The following is a 13,671-nucleotide window of genomic DNA, read 5'->3' as shown; positions in this document are numbered from 1 at the left end:
AAATCATTGTTTGCTGATGATGGGGCTATCTGGTTTAGAGGAAAGAATATAAAGTATAACATAAAGAAAATGCAATGTGCTCTAAATGAAGTAGAAAAGTGGTCAGGGGAAAATGGTTTTAAGTTTTCAGTGGAAAAGACAAAAATAATAGTTTTTACTAAAATGAGGAGGAATATGGATGTTAAGTTAAAATTATACAAAAAAGAATTAGAGCGTGTAAGTACAGTAAGATTTCTAGGAGTTTGGTTTGATACTAGATTAACTTGGAAAGAGCATATTGAGAAAATGGTGGGAAGATGTAAGCGAGTTGTGAATGTAATGAGATGTATTTCAGGTCAGGAATGGGGAGCAGATAGATTGGCTTTAAAAACTATATATATATCTATGATAAGATCTATAATGGATTATGGTTGTATTGTATATGGTTCTGCAAATAAATCTCATTTAGTTAAAATAGAAAGAATTCAATCTCAAGCACTAAGAATTTGCTGCGGAGCGTATCCAACTTCTCCAGTTTCGGCTCTTCAGGTAGAGATGGGTGAAATGCCCTTGCAGATAAGAAGACAGCAATTAATGGTATCTTATTGGGCAAATTTGAGAGGACAGAGAGAGGATCATCCAACAAGGAAGGTAATGAGTCCTAGCTGGGAACATGAGAAGAGAGAGGGTAATAGTTTTGGATGGAGTGTGGGGAAATTAGTTCGAGATATGAGATTGGAGGAGGTTGGATATGCTCCAATAATTCCTTTATCTCCAGTACCATTATGGGTTATGCCCCAACCAGAAGTAGATTTAAGTTTATTAGAAAAAAGACAAAAGGAAGGTTCATATGAAACAGAAGTATATAATGTAAGGGAGTATATTGGGTCAAGATATGGGGAATATATGCACATTTTTACAGATGCATCAAAAGATCCAAAAACTGATCATGTGGGTTCTGCATTCATTATTCCAAAGGTTAAAGTGTATGAGAATAAAAGGATATCAGATTGTTTATCGGTGTATACTGGAGAGATGTTTGCAATAATTATGGCAATAAGGTGGATTAGGGAAGTTAAAATATCCAAGGCAGTAGTATGTTCAGATTGTAGTTCAGCTCTAATAAGTTTGAAGGAGATGAAGTCAGAAACAAGACAGGATATGGTAATAGAGATAATTCAAGAATTATATTCAATCAAACAAGCTAGTTTAGAAGTACAGTTTTTGTGGGTTCCAGCACATATTGGGCTGAGAGGTAATGAGGAGGCTGATGCATTAGCAAAAAAGGCAATAGAACGAGATATAGTAGATATACCGATTTTATTTAGTAGGTCAGAAATTAAGTCAATTATTAAAAAAAATATTCTGAAAATATGGCAGCAATATTGGGATAATGAAATAAAAGGTAGACATATGCATCAAATAGAGCCAATAGTGGGTAAAGGAAGAGTATCAGGTAGGTGTAGGTATGAGGAGAATATGATTACAAGATTAAGATTGGGACATACAAGATTGAATAGTACATTGCATTTAATAGGTAAGAGTCCAACAGGTTTATGTGAGGAATGTGAAGTTGATGAAACAGTTGAACATGTAGTAATGCACTGTAGGAGATATAATGTTGAAAGGAAAGAGTTGAAGGAGGAATTAAATAATATAGGAGTTAAGTTCACTATTCAAAATGTATTAAAGTCAGATAGGAGTATAATTAATCTAATGGTAGAATATTTGGGAAATACTGGGTTAAATAAGCGCATTTAAATAAGGGTGTTTTTTTTTTTTTTTTCTTCTACCTGTCATGGGGGCTGAGAGTAGACGGAGGAGCTGAACACGCAGCGCCGGATGAAACTCTATGAAGCCTCTGTGCGGGTAAATAGAGGTTATAGTTTAGGAAGTGTCAATGGTCCATTTCCTAGATAGATGGCGGTAATGCACATATCTGTCTGCGATCCGCCGTAAAAAAGCAAGAAGAAGAAGAAGAAGAAGAAGTGTGACGCTTTGGCCAGGCTGGGAATGCGGAAGAACACAACAGACGTATAAACTTGTTTATAAATTTTGCGTTCATTGCTGCGATTCCACAATATTCCATTGAAGTAGAAATACGAAGAGAATAGAAAGAATGGTCTAATTCACAATCACTCCCTCAACAGCTGTAGTAGATGGTTCGTCACTGTTTGACTCAAGTTAATGACACAGTAGTATAAGTATGGTACGCAATGTACCTTAAAATCACACACACACACACACACACTGTAACCATGAGTTTCCGTTAGCCCCTACGAAAATGATTACTATACACTACCGGTCAAAAGTTTTATATCGGTAAGATTTTTTTAATGTTTTTAAAAGAAGTAACTTATCTTATGCTCACCAATTAAGGCTGCATTTATTTGATTAAAAATACAAACAAAAACAGTCATATTGTGAAATATTATTACAATTTAAAACAGCTGTTTTCATTGTGAATATATAGTTAAGTGTAATTTATTCCTGTAATCAAAGCTGAATTTTCAACATCATTACTCCAGTCTTCAGTGTCACATGATCCTTCAGAAATCACTCTAATATGATGATTTGATGCTCAAGAAACATTTATGATTATTATTAATGTTAAAAAAAATTTTTTTTAATTTTTATTTCATGATGCTATGATGAATAGAAAGTTCAAAAGAACAGCATTTATCTGAAATGGAAAGCTTTTGTAACATTAAACACTACAACACACAAGTCAGTAAGAATTTTAATTTTATTTTTGGGGGAAATAAATAAAATAAATCAATACTTTTAATCAAGGATGAGTTAAACTGATCAAAAGTTACAGTAGACATTTATAATGTTAGAAAATATGTTATTTTAAATAAATGCTGTTCTTTTGAACTTTTTATTCATCAAAGAATTTTGTAAAAAAAATTGTACACAACTGTTTTCAACATTGAAAATAATAATGTTTTTTGAGCATAAAATCAGCATATTAGAATGATTTCTGAAGGATCATGTGACACTGAAGACTGGAGTAATGATGTTGAAAATTCAGCTTTGATCACAGGAATAAATTACATTTTAAAATATATTAAAATAGAAAATGTCATTTTAAATTGTCGTAATATTTCACAATAATACTTTTTTTTATCAAATAAATGCAGCCTTGGTGAGCAGAAGAGACTTCTTTTAAAAACATACAAAATCTTACCGATCTAAAACTTTTGACTTTTGCTCCAAAAAGCCATGCTAATCACAAATTAACCATTGTTTTACTATAATAGCATATATATGCGCTTAAGAACAAAACGAAGACTGTCACTTTTTCTTTATTACATAAACTCCAAACTGCTTATTAGTTAAACTTCATGCCTGTTTTAGCAAATGACATTACATCAAATGTAAGAACAGCAGAATGTATTTTATGCAAACCTTAAAGAACCAAGGTACCTTACCATATGCACAATAAATGAAACGCAGTCATACACAAAAGTCATACACATTTGCCACAGCTTTTCATTAGAACACTATACATTTTAAAGTTTAACTTGAAGTTGCATCAATTACTACATCAAAACCAGGTCATCTCTCAATTCCCATTCTGTACAAGTTTTATGAGTTTAATGGATATTCATGTCCTGCAGCAAAAAAACAGTCCTGCGAACAAAATCCTGTACAATGATCTTCGGAGTAAAAGCCCAGCAATTCCCCTCGTCTTCCTCTTCCCCTATACCCTGGTGGATAGGACTTGAAAAGGTCCAAGCATTCTGAGCATAACCTGATGCTGTAAAACTGTCTGAATTCTTCACAGTAGTCCTGAGAGAACATCTTCCAGTTGACCACACCTTAAAATGTAAAGACAAAATACAGAAAAGATATAAGTGTGGAGATTCAAGTTTAAATGTCACATATCACAAATTTCAATCCAAGAAATGTGCATCGAACAGGAAAAAACATCTTACTGTCTAGCCAGGCAAAGTGTGCTGCTTTCCGAAAACTTTCATTTGTGACCACATCCCTAAACCATTTGCACACCAGTGAAAGTGTCAAATATGCAGCATCACCAGTTACTAAAACAACTTCCTTCAGGATTTTGGAAATTAATTCATGGGGAAGCTGTTGAAACAAAAAAACATTTTTATTTATTCTTTGGATATAAATGTTGTTGACAAAAATATAAACCCTGGTTCAGACAAACCTGATAAATTGTTGTCATAACTGCATGCTCTGAATAAAATAAGAAATAAATAGATTAATATTCTCTTATAATGATAATATTAAAATAAATATCCATTTAAAGCTCCAACACACATTAGCCGAAACTAGAAACTAGCAAGATACCAAAACAAACATGCGGCCGATTGTTTGCATTTTTTTTTTTAAACCAAGCATTGATGTTTTACAATAAGTGATACATTGATCTTTATTATTTTGTGTCAGGATTGCATTAGTGACATTCAGTAACATCTGTATATTTTTTAGTCAACGAATGTAAGTGTCTGCGCTGATAATGGCCCTGTCCCAAATGGTACCCTTAGCAGTAGTGGTCTTCCTATGTCTTCCTTCCTCCGCACTTTCGCAACGCAATGCTGCTTTGACTGTCGGGAAAAGTCTGCTGCGGAGCTCGCATCAGTGTGGGCTCAGCAAAAGTGTGCATCAAGGGCACACTGCTGTCTGAAAGTGAGTTGAGCTAAAATGTTTTTAAATGTCTTTAATGCTGATGTTAACTGATATATATATATATATATATATATATATATATATATATATCTCTATATCTATATCTATATCTATATATATATATAAAATGATTCATGGCGCTGACTCTCTGTCCAGGCTCAGATAAACCCCATCTTTGCATTTGACCACTCAAGCCCTAGTTGGCCCCGCTTTGTACCAAGGTATTCAGTGGACCAGAAACCCTTGGCCGTCGACCCAGAGGAAGCCCCAATGAGGCACGATCAAGCCCCAGAAGTGGCAGTGGAAACATGACTATTGGACGACCAATATAGTACATAATCTATCAAATTTCATATCTGAAAAACTTTGTAGCTGTAACAATTATAAAATTATTAGTTCTTAATGAATGTATGTGCACAATAAATTACCTGCTTTGTCTGAATCTCCTGGAAGACACTGCCTTTTGTATGGTTGAGCGCTAAAAGAACAAATGACAAGAGGTAGGTAGGTACATTGGTAGATCTAGTACATATATAGTAATGTTTAATGTAGGAAACATGCAAACAGCTACATATATTTGCAGAGTGAAGTTATCCAGTATAAGAGCACACCACCACCTCCTGATCAGGGGCATGTCATCCTGATTTTTTTTTAAAATAATAATAATAATAATAATAATAATAATAATAATAATATACACAATAATTATGGATGTCTGTTTATTTAACTTGAAGGATGTAATGAAGTAATGACATACCTCTGTGAAATCAAATCGGAGCCCCAAAGCCATGTATAGAGTGTACTGTTACAATTCACAAAGTGCAAAAAAATGAGCAGGGTATAACTTACAATAATTAACTACAATAACAATTAAAATTGAACCTACCATCAGTATGTAGATTCCACAGTTGTTCCCACCTGCCTGCTTCGGTATTCCCTGTGGTTTGGATTAAAACAAGTACATACATTTACCTTGACAGATTTCCATCACATCAGCACACATTATACTTTGTGTAATGAAATAGACTTTTGTTTGCATTTAAATTAAATGTTTTACTTCAAATGTAATCGCAGTTTTCTCTGTCCACTCTCGGTTGTCAATGAGTTTTGCAATGCTCCTGTAAAAAATAATAATAATAAAAAAATAATAATAATAATAATAATTATATATATATATACACTCACCTAAAGGATTATTAGGAACACCATACTAATACTGTGTTTGACCCCCTTTCGCCTTCAGAACTGCCTTAATTCTACGTGGCATTGATTCAACAAGGTGCTGAAAGCATTCTTTAGAAATGTTGGCCCATATTGATAGGATAGCATCTTGCAGTTGATGGAGATTTGTGGGATGCACATCCAGGGCACGAAGCTCCCGTTCCACCACATCCCAAAGATGCTCTATTGGGTTGAGATCTGGTGACTGTGGGGGCCATTTTAGTACAGTGAACTCATTGTCATGTTCAAGAAACCAATTTGAAATGATTCGAGCTCTGTGACGTGGTGCATTATCCTGCTGGAAGTAGCCATCAGAGGATGGGTACATGGTGGTCATAAAGGGATGGACATGGTCAGAAACAATGCTCAGGTAGGCCGTGGCATTTAAACGATGCCCAATTGGCACTAAGGGGCCTAAAGTGTGCCAAGAAAACATCCCCCACACCATTACACCACCACCACCAGCCTGCACAGTGGTAACAAGGCATGATGGAGCCATGTTCTCATTCTGTTTATGCCAAATTCTGACTCTACCATCTGAATGTCTCAACAGAAATCGAGACTCATCAGACCAGGCAACATTTTTCCAGTCTTCAACTGTCCAATTTTGGTGAGCTCGTGCAAATTGTAGCCTCTTTTTTCCTATTTGTAGTGGAGATGAGTGGTACCCGGAGGGGTCTTCTGCTGTTGTAGCCCATCCGCCTCAAGGTTGTGCGTGTTGTGGCTTCACAAATGCTTTGCTGCATACCTTGGTTGTAACGAGTGGTTATTTCAGTCAAAGTTGCTCTTCTATCAGCTTGAATCAGTCGGCCCATTCTCCTCTGACCTCTAGCATCAACAAGGCATTTTTGCCCACAGGACTGCCGCATACTGGATGTTTTTCCCTTTTCACACCATTCTTTGTAAACCCTAGAAATGGTTGTGCGTGAAAATCCCAGTAACTGAGCAGATTGTGAAATACTCAGACCGGCCCGTCTGGCACCAACAACCATGCCACACTCAAAATTGCTTAAATCACCTTTCTTTCCCATTCTGACATTCAGTTTGGAGTTCAGGAGACTGTCTTGACCAGGACCACACCCCTAAATGCATTGAAGCAACTGCCATGTGATTGGTTGATTAGATAATTGCATTAATGAGAAATTGAACAGGTGTTCCTAATAATCCTTTAGGTGAGTGTATATATATATATATAGAGAGAGAGAGAGATGTAGTCCTTAATGTTAATTAAACTATTTATCTATATTATACTATCTTATATCTACATACTATCTTTGCAAACAAGGGTCATATCTGTGGTTTGTTGATGCATAACTGTTTATGCACTGAAAATTCAAGTGAACACAAAATATAAGGTAATGAACAAAATGGTGGAAACAAAAAAAGATTACAGTTTAAAACAGAACCACTGTAATCTCTGAACACATGCTGAACATTTCTAAAACCTGAAAGTGTCAATGTATGGTCCAAATGCTGCTTGTTGCATAGAATCGAGAAAATACATTTCTCTGGTCTTTGGTTTCATAATCTGTAAAATGCACAAGCAATGCTGTACACAAACATCTCTGTAATGTTTTTTATGTAATGAATGGTAATTCAAGTACGGTAAATTCAAAAGAAGTAAATTCAACAGCACATTGTTTAGTACACATTAGATTATCCTTTAGATTATTGGATATTGATTAAATTACAACTTACTGTTAACTTAGTTCTCATATAAATTCTAATACTTACACACAGCAGCCAGTGGCCAGGTACCCAAGCTGGCAGAACCACAAGGTCTGTTTGGCTGACATTAGCCTAAAATTTATGTAAAAACATATCAGAGTCTAGGAACTATAATGTTCTTTATATTCAGCTATAGTAAAATCTTTCACCGAACTCACCGGAAGGGACAACTCTGGGAAACAAGAGAGTGGTGGAAGCCAGGTTGCTACGACGTAGGAATTAGCAACATACACACTGATATCCTGTAATGAAGAAACAATTATCAGATGCATACAAATGTATCTGGTTTTCACTAACATCTTCGAGACTGATACATTACCCTGCGGAAAGCCATGTGCTCGATGATTCGTAGGCAACAGTTCAAAATCTATAATGTTTTTAATAAAAAAAAAAAAATCAGTTCCTTTGATATTTTTCCATCTCATTTTACAAATAAAAAATTATTTTACCGTTGCTTCAACTCCTTCTGACAATCCTAAGGACAAAAAATCGGAACGCAGCAGCACAGTGGACCCCACAGAAACAATACGTTCCTTTGGGTCACTGTTAGGGTCCAATACACTTACAACCTGAAAAAATAAAATGAAAAAGCATGAACTAAGATCATGTTTTAAGAATTTTAGCATGGCCACAAATTAATGACTACCATTTTCTGAAGATGTTCCGGTAATCGTTGGCCCCAAACTGCTTTATCCGGAAGCATGTCCTCCACTGCCCAGAAGGGCTTGTGGCTCGTCACACTGTGATCTGTGCTCTTCAAATGGTGCCTTAAAAAAAGGAAAAACAACATGAATTATCACTTCATCTCAATCAAAGATGTCTTAACTTTTTACCACAACTGCACCTTCATACCTGATTTGACTGCATGCTGCAGGATCAACAGTGTTGGAGGATTGAGGATTCACGGCTGCACCTAAAACACACAAGCATATACATACACATTTATTTACATATACACACACATATATATACACACACACACATATACATATATATATAAACAAGCATACACACAGTGATAATACATTACCCAAAATGATCTTTCCATTGCAATCAAACTGTAATTCAGTGTTCTCATCTGTAAATTTTCTTAACTGCTTCACAACCGTATTGTTCCTTGCAACATTTTTATGGTGCAAAATATTTCTTGCAAGGAATATGTGGGATGATGGTTTCATCATGTTGAGGAAGTAGTTCTTTTTCTTCATATCTGAAAAGAGTTGCTCAGCTGTCTGATTTTTCCTGCAAGCTCCGGGACAAGGCCAATCTTTCTCAAGGAATCCCTAAGATCCTTACTGTTGTTCTGATGGAACACATCAGACAAGACATAATGGTCACAAGAACCAGTAACAGGATGACCATCTTGATCAGCTGGTTCTTTCCTGTGGTTAAGCCATGGCAAACTGACTTTCAAGTCATTTTCTAATGCCTTCTTGATATTTTCTTCAGATGGTTGCAGTAATCGACCCTCAAAAGGATTAAATAATTTCTTTGAACGATGGTTTGCATGCGAGGCTAGTCCCCTTGGGTAGTCGTACACAGTAACATTGGGAACATGTTTCCATGAAAGCAGGAGATCAGCATAATCACGAGGGCTCTCTGCTCTGATGTTAAGTTCCGACGGGTCGTGGGCGGGACATTGGGTGTTTGAAGGGTTAACTTTATGAAAGACAAAAAAAACAAAAAAAAAATTTTTTACAAGTCGCATATCTATGGAAAGCTGAGATTCTTGTGATTCTAACGATATAAGCCATTTTATGATACAATAAACACAGCGGGTACAATCTGTGTCTTTGTCAGACCACCAACAGCCAAATAAACAAACAGGAAGTGGAAGACACTTGCCTAAAAAGCCTTCTGTTCGTCCACTGATCCATTACATTGCAACAACAATGGTTTAGTAACACTGTAAAGGCTCCATACAATCAATTCAGCGAAGTATTTAGTCCATAACACATTTATATATCAATAAACATCCACTTACTGTGAATAGTAGCATTCCAAGTTAGCCGACAGAGCTCTCACAACTATCGAACATACTATGGTAAATCTTCAAATGACATGTAAACAATACGGCTGGCACTAAATACTTGGGGTTTCGAGTCTGACGACAACACGAGGGCGTGGTTTGTTCGCAAGGTCATGGAGCATGCGCAGTTTACTTGCTCCGGGAATACCGCAAACTTAAAACATTAATTAGTTGTAAAAGCGTCATGATCGCGCAGAAGCCCTCGTTTCTTAAGTTTCATTTTCACTCAGTTCAAGCACGAATGATATCATAATTTTAAACGTATTTATTTATTTTTTCGCGTATTGGCAATAATCTAACTAAGATCAAAACACCTGACACGGTTGCTTGGTGTCAAGGCCCACGTTGTGTACGTTTTATGTTTCACACACACACACACACACACACACACACACACACACACACACACACACACACACACACACACACACACACACAGCCATTCAAAAGTTTTGGGATCGGTAAGATTTGTAATCATTCTAATGCTAATTTGATGCTCAAAAACAGTACTTATTATCAATCTTGAAAACTGTTGTGTATGATTTATTTATTTTTATTGATGAATAGAAAATTTAATTTATTTGAAATAGAATCTTTTGTAACATTATAAATGTCTCTACTGTAACTTCTGATAATTGTAATGCATCTTTGCTGAATAAAATAAATTTGAATTCAATGCAATTATTTTCAGGTAATACATTAAAACCATCAGTAGGTTAAAAAAATGTTGTTAACTTTTTTGTGTTTTAAAATATTTCTAGACAAATGCAATTTGGCTATTGAAATATAAGTTTCCCAACACTATTGTACAGAAGCAATGTAGCTTACCTTCTAATATACCTAATAAAAAGTTTGGCTGTGCACCCAACTTTTTTGGTCGTTTGAATGTACATTCTCTTCCTTTTGCCGGAATATATATGCTCATCCTCTGAAAAGAGCTGAAATATATGCAAAAGTGTTAACAGAAAAGTATGCTTTTTGAAATTGTGCATTAATTACCCTGAATGAAAAAAGAAATCCCCTGAATCTTACCTCCTGAGTTTTGCAATTCTTTCGTGGATTTCCATGCTGACAGCAATGAATTACTCTGTTTGTGACAGCAAGAGGTACATCCTCAAAAAAATCTTCCACCTGCCAAACCAGACGATGCGGCCCCTTTTCTTTCTTTCTTTTATCATCAGACCTACAAATAAAAGCAAGCACTTAAAGACGAGAAATTGTAATAATAATCCTTCAGTTCTCTACAAGCAGCCAAAACATCTCTTATTCTCATTCTTACCAAGCAATGAAAGACGTCAGAGTTTCTCTCTTGTGGCATTCTAGCACAGTGTTGAGGTCAGCTTTGTTGGTGATGAAGCCAGACACATGGGTTTTTGAAATGTTCAGTACATTAAAACAATCAGGGAGCCATTGTGGCAAAAGATTTAGTAAGGTAATCTGTAAATAAGGACTAGGGAGAACACGGTACTTTTGAAGAAAGTTTTTAACTTGAAATAGCATATTCTATGGTAATTCTTACCTGGAGTAATTATGGTCTGGTCTGCCATAATGCACACAAATCAGAAGGCCTAAAAAACATAGGCTAACAATGTGATAACAGATTCTTCTTACCATAGCATAGCCTAACGTTACATTATATGTGCTTTTTAAGTAAGTCTTCAATAATTCTATTATAATGACTATATTAACAATAATATACGAGACAAGCATCTCGAACAAGACACCTAGCATAGTATAAAACATTATTCCCAATTGTCAATATGTAACGTTAATAACGTTTCAGTCTAACTTACAATTATTCAAAATAGTTAAAACGGCAGAATCTTACAACGACTAAAACACCAGTAAACATTTGATGAGACATTTGATCAAAAAGAGAATATTTAAACAAACCGTTAAGCATTAAAGCAGTAAAGTCATTAATATTAATGTTATGTCAGTAATGTTACTCCGTCGTTTCGCGGTATTCCCGGAGCAAACAAAGTAAACTGCGCATGCTCCATGACCTTGCGAACAAACCACGCCCTCGTGTTGTCGTCAGACTCGAAACCCCAAGTATTTAGTGCCAGCCCAAACAATACAGCTATTTTGACTTCAAAATGGCGCTGACCCCTGAACTTTTGAGTGACAGCGGATTTCAGCGAATCACGGAGTTTTAGGGGGGGTTTTCCTCCAGCTTGAGCCATTCACCGCGCATTAGGGACACGGTCCATCCTTCGCTTTGACGGACATTTGGCTACTCCAATTGGAGCAATGTTAGCAAATGACGGACGTCTCAGATAGCCAATGATCTCCTGAAGACATTGATATGCAGTTTTAGTGGGAGGAATCCAAACACGGCCAGCAATGACGGTGCGCAAATGTTTGTTTTGGATCAGTGCGTCCGTGCGCAAAACTGCGTAACGCTGTAGCAAATGACATATGACTTTGGAGAAAGGCTTTTTTGATGGGAAATCGTCTCTTTCGACAAGTAAGTGTTTTATTATACTATATAACATATTTGACGTGTTTTTCTGAGTATCTTGTGTTTGTGTTTCACTGTTTTGAGATGCCCAATGCTAACTGCTGATGGCTAAAGCTCGTCCTCAAGCGTATGTGTGCATTGAGCGCTCATGTTACTGTTGTGTTGTACATTTATCAGTTTGTTTATGTCCCTGTGTGTCTTTATCCACGGGTTTGTGTTTGTCCGTGTTTGTTTGTGTGTGTGTTTGGTAGGGCTGCTCGATTATGGAAAAAATCATAATCACGATTATTTTGGTCAGTATTGAAATCACGATTAGTAACACGATTATTTCACATGACTTTGGGAACGTGTTGCATTTATTAAAAAGACACGGTAACACTTTACAATAATGTTAATTAGTTAACATAGTTAATGTATTAACTAACATGAACTAACAATGAGAAATACATTTGTTACAATAGCCTATTTATTAATCTTTTTTAATGTTAGTTAATAAAAATACAGCTGTTCATTGTTTGTTCATGTTAGTTTACAGTGCATTAACTAATGTTAACAAATACAACCTTTCATTTTAATAACGTATTAGTAAATGGTGAAATTAATATTAATTATTAAGTATTGTTCATTATTAGTTAATCTTAACAAAGGTAGTTAACTAATGCTAATTAATGAACCTTATTGTAAAGTGTTACCAAAGACACCTTTCAACAATTCTTAAAAAATCGAAATTTGAACATTGATTGTACTTTTTGAACTATTAAAATAAATAATATATAACAGATAATACTTCAATGAGTATTTTAATAATTCCCGCAGGTCCACCACTTATAATGCGGGAAATTCCCCCGCAAACATTGATTCACTTTAGCATGTAGATTGTATGAGTAGCCTAAATGAATCCACACAGATTATAAAATCAAATCAATCATTTTAAAACTTTCTCCAAGACGCAATTTCACAAACCGCGTGAGTGTTCAGCGGTGCTGCGTCTTCTCTCTCTCTCTCTGTCTCTCAAAATGCGCTGGACAAGGCAATTAAGCGTCGAAACTACACATTCGCGTTTAGGAGTCGGGACATGATGGAATTGTCACTTATACAATCGGGCCAGTATTGCATCGTAACTAAAGTTGATCATTTTCACTTCTTTTTAAGTTTAATCAGTTTAAGCTGAGAGAGTTTATGGCATCGGGAGGAGCGGGTGTGCGCGTGCGCGTGTCATTCAGAACACAAGACAAAATAATAATGTTCTTTCAAAACAGAACATGGCAAAATAATCGTTTTTACTCGATTATACTATTTTGGTGATCGTTGGGAGCAAAAATCGAAATCGAAATTCAATTAATTGCACAGCCCTAGTGTTTGGTGCTTTTAGCGCTCTTGTTATTGTTATGAGGTGTGCGTGTATCGTTGTTTATGTCCATGTGTGTCTTTATCCACGGGTTTGTTTGTGTGTGTGTGTGTGTGTGTGTATAAAATAGTACACAATACATAAAAGATGTAAATTATATCTGTTTTTTTGCTTTTTTATAACACAGAAAATCATCTGACATTGAACTGGATGAAGACTGGGAGTCAGCAGAAAGCCATATGA

The 13,671-nt window shown here is 35.7% G+C and overlaps 1 protein-coding gene across 10 annotated transcripts; it reads right to left on the bottom strand.

Annotated features, from left to right (window-relative positions):
• Positions 1 to 2,709: 2,709 nt before the first annotated feature.
• LOC311080157 (uncharacterized protein) lies at positions 2,710 to 11,631 on the bottom strand. 10 transcript variants are annotated; one of them, XM_084109945.1, is made up of 19 exons: positions 11,510 to 11,596; positions 11,136 to 11,184; positions 10,896 to 10,956; positions 10,649 to 10,799; positions 10,445 to 10,554; positions 8,618 to 9,246; positions 8,440 to 8,500; positions 8,234 to 8,354; positions 8,037 to 8,156; positions 7,907 to 7,954; positions 7,746 to 7,829; positions 7,594 to 7,659; positions 5,696 to 5,756; positions 5,525 to 5,575; positions 5,396 to 5,440; positions 5,067 to 5,116; positions 4,157 to 4,185; positions 3,921 to 4,074; positions 2,906 to 3,803 (listed from the first exon to the last, which is right to left on the bottom strand). In XM_084109945.1, exons 6-13 carry the CDS (start codon positions 8,793 to 8,795, stop codon positions 5,736 to 5,738), a joined length of 699 nt encoding a protein of 232 aa, XP_083966071.1. In that variant the 5' UTR covers positions 8,796 to 9,246; positions 10,445 to 10,554; positions 10,649 to 10,799; positions 10,896 to 10,956; positions 11,136 to 11,184; positions 11,510 to 11,596; the 3' UTR covers positions 2,906 to 3,803; positions 3,921 to 4,074; positions 4,157 to 4,185; positions 5,067 to 5,116; positions 5,396 to 5,440; positions 5,525 to 5,575; positions 5,696 to 5,735. The 10 variants fall into 10 exon arrangements, with proteins under 10 accessions (XP_083966069.1, XP_083966070.1, XP_083966071.1 ...); XM_084109943.1 differs by lacking the exon at positions 5,696 to 5,756 and having other exon boundaries at positions 2,710 to 3,803; positions 11,510 to 11,612; XM_084109937.1 differs by lacking the exon at positions 8,618 to 9,246 and having other exon boundaries at positions 11,510 to 11,617.
• Between the last annotated feature and the right edge of the window lie 2,040 nt (positions 11,632 to 13,671).

This window comes from Abramis brama, assembly GCF_963993115.1.
Source record: "Abramis brama genome assembly, chromosome: 3".
NCBI classification, from domain to species: Eukaryota; Metazoa; Chordata; class Actinopteri; order Cypriniformes; family Leuciscidae; genus Abramis; species Abramis brama.
Note: the sequence above shows the minus strand (reverse complement) of the source record. Positions and strands in the feature narration are given on the sequence as shown.